Here is a 7931-nt window from a genome sequence, read left to right on the forward strand (position 1 = left end):
GGTTGCCGATGATGCTAATCTCCGTGCGATCTTTCCATGAAGCTGCAGCCCATGCATGGAACCAGCTGCTTATGTTTCATGCTTGCATGCGTCATGCAGGAAAAAGTAGAAGAGAGTTTTACTTGTCTCCCATGATCTCGGATGTGATTGGCCGGTCAACCATTGCAAACGGCCGTTGGATTCAGGTATTTCGTGTCGACTGCCTAGCCTAGAGCTCTGCCGTTGGTATATATAGAGCACGTGACAGGCTTAGGAGAATCGAAGCATCAATTCGTAAACCAAGTTAACACATTTGTTCTTGGCTGTCATGGGGAAGAAGCTCTCCATGGCGGCTTCCGTCCTCTGCATGGCCCTTGTCGTCCTGGCTGCGGCGGCGGCTGTTGGCGAGGCGGCGGTCGTCGAGCACACCTTTGTGGTAAGTATCGATATATATATGTATAGTCATCGTTTTAACAATATGTCATTGATAATCTTCCGGTCGATTTACTCCAACATTCGAAAGCGAATTAGGTTGTTGATTCATGCTAAAATGTTTCGTTGGTACGGTAAACGATCTTTACAAAATGCTAGAAACTCGTATTGGTTGGCTGTAGTGTCAGTTTTATGGACACCCATTGTGGCAAGCTTGCTTACTAGATAAGTTTAAGCAAGGTGGTTAAAAGATAGTTGTGAGCTGTATCATGTTGATCTAGTTGCATGTTTCTAAAGAATCGATTTGGTTTGGTCTGAATGATCACCAGGTGCACGAGATGAACGTGACACATTTGTGCAACACGACCAAGATCTACGTGGTGAACGGCCAGTTCCCGGGCCCGCAGATCGACGTCACCGACGGCGACACGGTGGTCGTCCACATCGTCAACCGGCTGGCACATGGCCTAACAATCCACTGGCACGGCGTGCGGCAGATCCGGAGCTGCTGGGCCGACGGTGCCGGGTTCGTCACCGAGTGCCCCATCCCTCCCGGTGGCGACCATACCTACCGCTTCAACGTCACCGGCCAGGTCGGCACGCTGTGGTGGCACGCGCACGTGACCTGCCTCCGCGCCACCATCAACGGCGCCATCGTCATCCGGCCCAAGGACGGGAAGTACCCGTTCCCAACGCCCGCTAGGGACGTGCCCATCATCATTGGTGAGTGGTGGCAGCTCGACCTCGTCGAGCTCGACCGGCGGATGGCGGATGGCAACTTCGACGACAACCCGCTGTCAGCCACCATCAACGGGAAGCTCGGGGACCTCAGCAACTGCTCCGGCACGCCGGAGGAGAGCTTCGTGCTCGACGTGGAGCCCGGACAGAGCTACCTTCTGCGGATCGTCAACACGGCGCTCTTCTCCGAGTACTACTTCAAGGTTGCCGGCCACACGTTCACGGTGGTCGGCGCCGACGGCAACTACCTGACGCAGTTCAAGACGGACATGGTCACTGTCGCTCCGGGCGAGGCCATCGATGTGCTCATGAAAGCCGACGCCCCGCCGGCGCACTACCACATGATCGCGCTCGCCAACCAGCCGCCGGAGCCCGACCCGCAGATCCCGGTGTTCGTCTCTCGTGGCCTCGTCCGTTACGCCGGCGTGGGCAGCGACAACAACGGCCTGCCCGTGGCAGTGCCTCTCATGCCCAACCAGCACAACACCATGCCGTCCTTCTACTTCCACAACAACCTCACCGGGCTCGCGTACCCGGAGCGCCACCGCGTGCCGATGCACGTCGACGAGCGGTTCTTCATCACGTTGGGGCTCGGCTCCATCTGCCGCGACGGCAAGAAGGTGTGCAAGCGGCGGCGCAGCAACGAGACCATCGTTGTGGCCACCATGAACAACGTCTCCTTCCACCACCCGACCACCACGTCGCTGCTGGAGCGGCACTACGACGGCACCAGCAAGGGAGTGTACACGGAGGACTTCCCGGAGCAGCCGCCGCACCCGTACAACTACACGGATAGGGACATGATCCCACCGGGGCCGCTCGAGGAGGTGCTGGAGCCGACGTTCAAGGCGACCAAGCTCCGGCGGTTCAAATACAACACCTCGGTGGAGATCGTGTTCCAGAGCACGGCGCTGCTGCAGAGTGACTCCAACCCCATGCACCTCCATGGATACGACTTCTTCGTGCTCGCGCAGGGGCTCGGCAACTTCAACCCCAAGAGGGACGTCAACATGTTCAACTACCACAACCCGCAGCTCAGGAACACCGTGCAGGTGCCCAGGACAGGATGGGCCGCAATCCGCTTCGTCACAGACAATCCAGGTGCATGCCTCTCTTGCATAATGTTAGGCTGATCGAGCTTGAAACTAGTCTGTATATATTCTTTTAACTTGACCCATAATCGATCACATTATAACTGAAATTTGATTGAATTTTGATGAGCAGGGATGTGGTACCTGCACTGCCACTTCGAGTTTCACATCGTGATGGGCATGGCAACGGCGTTCATCGTGGAGAACGGACCGACACCCGAGACTAGCCTGCCTCCACCACCGGCGGAATACAAGAGATGTGGCGCCAATGGTCTCAGTCAGCCGTAGAGTCTTGAAAAGGATCGACGAAATTTTTATTTATACAAAATAAGGTATAAAGACAAAGGGATTGTTCATCCTTTGTCGTATTTTTCTTCCTGGTGGTCATTCTTATTGTAAAAGATATAATTCTTTTCTGTAGGATTTCATTGTACGTGTCAAAAGAGTAAGCTGATCCAATATAATTGAAATTTATGAGGAAACGAGAATTTGAAATAACGTAACAATTCAATTCATCTTGTTCTTTTCTTCTTGTGTGAGCATGAGAATATTGGCCCAGCTAAGTGTAGTCCGGCCTCGTTGAAAATTGGAGTTTTGTTTATTTTTATATTTTTTAGTTAAAATTTAAATAAATAGATTCTCGGTGAAGGTATTTGCAAAACTAGGCACCTGCAGCCCTCTGAGAGGGCGGTTACGGGTCCTAACCGCCTCCTGAGAGGGTGGTAGGCCTAACCGCCCCCTCAGAGGGCGGGTACGGCATTCCCGCCCGACCCGGCGCCTTACCGCCCCCTGAGGGAACTTCGCCTCAAGCGGGAGGAAGAAGAGCGCATGAGGAAGACGACACACGACCGTACCGTGGCTCAGGCTCGAGAGGCTAAGAGGGAAAGGAAGCGGGAGAGAACCCGCCGTGCTAAGGCGGCAGGTCCCGATGCCCTCCGAAAGGGAAAGTATCTTAGATGCACACAGTAGAGACTACCTAATGTTACCCGACATACTTTCCCTCCCTAAGGCATATTATGATTAGGATCGGTGCACTAATAAGTAGGTCTTAGTGCGAACCGTATATGCCACCTTTGTTTCCTCATCGTGTCGTCGCGGTTACAGTGTATTGTAATGTTTTCACCATATGTTTAATACTATGTTTGTCCTCGTTCGCAACCCATACCCACGTAAAATGCTGCGACTACTAATTGCTGATTTTTTTCTCCAGCTATTACATAACTTACTCCAAATTTAAATTCTTAATTTCCTTACACCCCTTCCTTTTTATTTCTTTAATTACACAAAAAAATACATTTTTAGAGGACAAAATGGAAAAAAAAACATTTTTAGAGGAAAAATGCCCATAACCGCCATCTCAGAGGTTTGCAGCCCCCTGAGAGGGCTGCAGGCGCCTAGTTTTGCAAATACATCTGCCGGGAATCTATTTATTTAAATTTTAACTCAAAAATATAAAAATAAAAAAAAACTCTTGAAAATTACAGCATAGCTATGTTACGGCCCCTTTAGTTTACTGTTGCTGCTCTGCAGTGAAGAGGAAAAAGGCCCATATCTTCTCTTAAAAGAAGGTGGGTAAAATACACTGACCATCTTTAAACTTTTCATGTTGTATCACGTAGGTCTCTAAACTCTAAAAATACAGTTTTGAGTCCCTAAACTCATTAAACCGTTCACTCAAAGTCCAAAATCTCAATGTCAGGAACCAATGGCCTATGGCATGCTGAGTGGTGCATTTACTTGAGCATCAAAAGTGTCATAATTATTTAAACTTGTATTTTATCTAAGTAATTATTTAAACTTGTATTTCATCTAGAGTGAGGAATTACTTTGAGAAGAAAAAAATTGTCTTTGCAAATGTTCTGAGTGGTGATCGGTATGACTGCTGTATGCAAATAAGAAGAAGTTTCAAATTTCTTGCCGCGCGGTCTGATTGTGGGGCTTTCCGATCTAACCACCAAGGGAACAGAGAGTTTGGACTCACTGCTCCGGCTCAAAGTCTGACCGTTGGGCGTCCCGATCTGACCGCCATGGGAATAGAGAGTTTTGGTTCTCTATTCTAGGGTCACGGTCAGACCGAGATCAGTGGCGGTCTGACCGCCAATTCAATTTTGGCTTGGGCAAAAATACAAAATTAGACAACATACGTGACCGTATTTACCGAAATAGACAACATACCATCGTATTTACAATTTTAGCATTCGTATTCGGCACCTCGTTTACCAAAAATTGACTTTTGGTATACCGTACACCGAAAATACAATATTCGGCACACGGTGTACCGAATATGGCACTGTAGCACCGTATTCGGTACTGTGCTGAAAATGAGCTACAGTTCCATTATCATGAACAGTACCGCGCATGAACAGTGACATTAGTGCGTTTACATTTTGCTTTCCCTCTTTTTCAAAACGGTGGTCTTCTGTTACTCCAAAAATTTTAAAACTTTTTTTACGTGTTCCATAATCCATGTGCAACCCATTTTAATTAGATTCACCGAAAAATCGTTTGTATATTTAAAACTAAAATTCTCCAAAAAAAACTACTTTTATAACTTTTAATAATTGTCAGTGTCTCAAATAAATTCCCAAAAATCTATGAAAATTCACTAGTATTCTTCTTATGTGATGTACTAATTTCTAAAATTATTTTCAGCCCTAGTTTATATGATGAAAAAGTGAGTTCCTTTGTAATGCTTCATTTACATGAAATGATAAAAATGCATATAAAATTGTGCCGAATACGGTGCTACAGTACTATATTCGGCACACGTGTGCCGAATATGGTATTTTTGGTGTACGGTGTACCGAAAGTCAATTTTCGGTAAATGAGGTGCCGAATATGAATGCTAAAATTGTAAATACGACGATATGTTGTCTATTTCGGTAAATATGGTCGCGTATGTTGTCTAATTTTGTATTTTTGCCCTCAGAGTCATGGTAATGATTGCTCTGATATAGCTGTTGGGTCAATGGAGATCTGATCACCAGTTGTACTACGGCCTGACCATCAAGAGCAAAAAAGCGTTAGTCTTTGGGTAACGACTACATTTTAGATTGTAGCCTATAAATAGTCCTCTTGCTTATTCAAGAAGACTCTACCATGTCCATTCTGAACTCTTGAGCACTTGGCGTCCTCCTCTCCCTCTCTTGGCTTAGTGATTGCATATTTGAGAGTGTGAGAGCATCTAGTGCATTGCTTTGTAGCGTTTAAGCTTTGTAGCACTAGTGATCCTTCAAGTAAATGTCATCGACTTGTTACTCTTGGAGGTTGTAGCCTCCTAAACAGCTCTGAGGTAGTTACACCATTGAGTCCTTCAAAGAAGTTTGTGAAGAAGCACTGGTGGTGCTTGTTAGAGGTTTTGAGCACGCCTCAACAGAGGGGTAAAGGAGTACTCTAGTGGAATTAAGGTATTGAGTAGTTCATTATTCTAATCTAGTTTCAAATTAAGTTATTCGGTGTGAGCCTCTTCTCATAGTGTGAATTGCATATTTGATAGAAGAGTGGTTAGAAGCTTGAACTCACCTTAACATGGATTACGGGTGATCTGTAAATCACTGATACCATGGGATAAAATTCATGTGATTACTCTTGTGCTCTTAACTTTCATGCAATTTATCTTTCTGAAATATAAATTGTTGCATGTTGTTGGGGAAAAATACCCCAGCATGCAGATCAATGAAATTTTTATTTATACAAAATAAGGTATAAAGACAAAGGGATTGTTCATCCTTTGTCGTATTTTTCTCCGCCAACGAGTCGTCCTCCGTCTGCAAGGAAGTGACCGGTATTTAATACAAGTGGTGGCTATCCTGACATCCTAGTGCAAGTGAAGGTCATCCTGACATTTGGGACAGTGTGACGCCATGCCGCAATTGACGACCCGTCGAGTATCGCACCGTCTGGGTCACCTACACTATTGTATTTACCATAGTAGATAATATCTTCTAGTTAGGGGTAATTGTATTCTGTCTGAACCCAAGCTGTGTAATTCGACTAGCCCCAAGTCCCTGTAGTATGGTGGTAACTCGCATCGCTATCTCTTTAAGGGCATATTTGTATACTTACACTCCGCATGACACTATAAATACAGACTCGTGGCCATCAGGCTAGGGGCCAATCTCTTGGTGATAAAACATATCGGTATTTCTTCCTCTCTACTTCTTTCTTAAGCTTGAATCTCTTATCTAGAGGAGGCTCTAGCCGTACTTATTCGTGGAAGACATTTTCTTGCACCAACAACGCGTCGTCCATGGTGACTCGAACATAGAAGTACAAAGAGAGGTAGGATACCACCTAAAAAGAAAACCACCAAGGCCGCAGCATAGGTGGCTGACTCCCGGCCACGCCCATGCGAGGGTCCACACGACCACTACAACTATGCAAGCTATGTACATCCAAGTTTGCGGAGTTGGAGACCCGAGCTGCGGCTTCACCCGTTGCGCCTCTTCCTGTGTCCTTGCCAGGCATTGTTAGTGATGCCTCATCCTCCACATGTCCTCAGCAGCCGCTTCCCTCCACCCAACTTCTGGCCACCGTCACTGCCACGCCTCCAGCCCCTACTATTCGCTCCGCATACCTACCAGTAGCCCCTCAACCATTCAATCTTTACACAGATGCATATATTCAACCCACATCCTATCCAATCTCACCATATCAATACCAGATGGTTTATCCCCACACCCAGTCGGCTTATCCACCATCACCCATCACTCACCATCAAGTTTACCCTCCACAACTTAGCCACCCAGCATACCCTTCTACCCCCAATCTATCCCTCACCCCCAGCATCACCATTCCCAAATACACCAAACTCGAATTTCCTCAATATGATGGCACCAAAGACGCACTCTCATGGCTGGTTTGCTGTGAGCAATTCTTTGAAGGCCAGTGCACAGCAGATTCCAACAAGGTGTGTCTTGCTTTGTTTCATCTAACAAGGGATGCTCACCCGTGGTACCATAAATACCAAAAGGCCAAAGGACATCCATCTTGGAGTCAATTCACGAACTTATGACATCGCAAGTTTGGCCCTCCCATGCGGACCAATAAGTTGGGTACGCTTGCTCATCTTCCCTTCAACGGGACGATCGCTGATTACCAAGAACGCTTCAACCGCCAGCTCCATCATTCTCCTCACCTCACCGACGAAGATCAAGTTGAGTTCTTCACCATGGGGCTCCTAGAACCTCTCTAGATTGATGTTGAGCTCGCCCGCCCAATGGATATTGATGAAGCTGTTAGTCTCGCCATTTCTTATTAGCGTCGCAATCGGTCAAGGCCGCCTGTTTTCACACAGTCTGGGCATCCTTCCGCACCTGTGGCTGTGGTGGCCAACACAACTTCAGGCACTTCGGTCTCCGGCATGCCTCCAAGCAATATAGCAGCCTCGGCCCCCTCTACATCAAGGGTGTTGCATCGTCTCACACCAACTGAGATGGCAGACCGTCGCAAGCAGGGCCTATGTATCAATTGTGATGAGCAATACGTTCAAGGTCACCGCTGCCAACGTATTTTCTTCATTGAAGTTGAGGATTTTCTTGAAGATGATACTTCTTCAGTAGATATATCTACAAAGGAAGTACCACAACTATAACACTTAGAACCTTTGACCATGGAAAATTTTGGAATTAAACTCATGCTGAAAAGTTGAGTCATAGAACCAAAATTTAAATGACATAACCGCGAATGCAA

The 7931-nt window shown here is 46.9% G+C and overlaps 1 protein-coding gene across 1 annotated transcript; it reads left to right on the forward strand.

Moving 5' to 3' along the window:
* Nucleotides 1-273: 273 nt before the first annotated feature.
* On the forward strand, nucleotides 274-2722 carry LOC133886099 (laccase-19). The gene is made up of 3 exons (XM_062325828.1): nucleotides 274-415; nucleotides 741-2250; nucleotides 2374-2722. The coding sequence occupies exons 1-3, from the start codon at nucleotides 308-310 to the stop codon at nucleotides 2526-2528; spliced, it is 1773 nt and encodes a 590-aa protein (XP_062181812.1). The 5' UTR covers nucleotides 274-307; the 3' UTR covers nucleotides 2529-2722.
* Nucleotides 2723-7931: the final 5209 nt, after the last annotated feature.

This window comes from Phragmites australis, chromosome 12 (assembly GCF_958298935.1).
Source record: "Phragmites australis chromosome 12, lpPhrAust1.1, whole genome shotgun sequence".
NCBI classification, from domain to species: domain Eukaryota; kingdom Viridiplantae; phylum Streptophyta; class Magnoliopsida; order Poales; family Poaceae; genus Phragmites; species Phragmites australis.

Coding starts and splice junctions, on each gene's coding strand:
- LOC133886099 (XM_062325828.1), top strand. CDS start 308: ATGGGGAAGAAGCTCTCCATGGCGGCTTCCGTCCTCTGCATGGCCCTT. Junction 416..740: donor TCGTCGAGCACACCTTTGTG/GTAAGTATCGAT, acceptor AATGATCACCAG/GTGCACGAGATGAACGTGAC. Junction 2,251..2,373: donor CTTCGTCACAGACAATCCAG/GTGCATGCCTCT, acceptor TTTGATGAGCAG/GGATGTGGTACCTGCACTGC.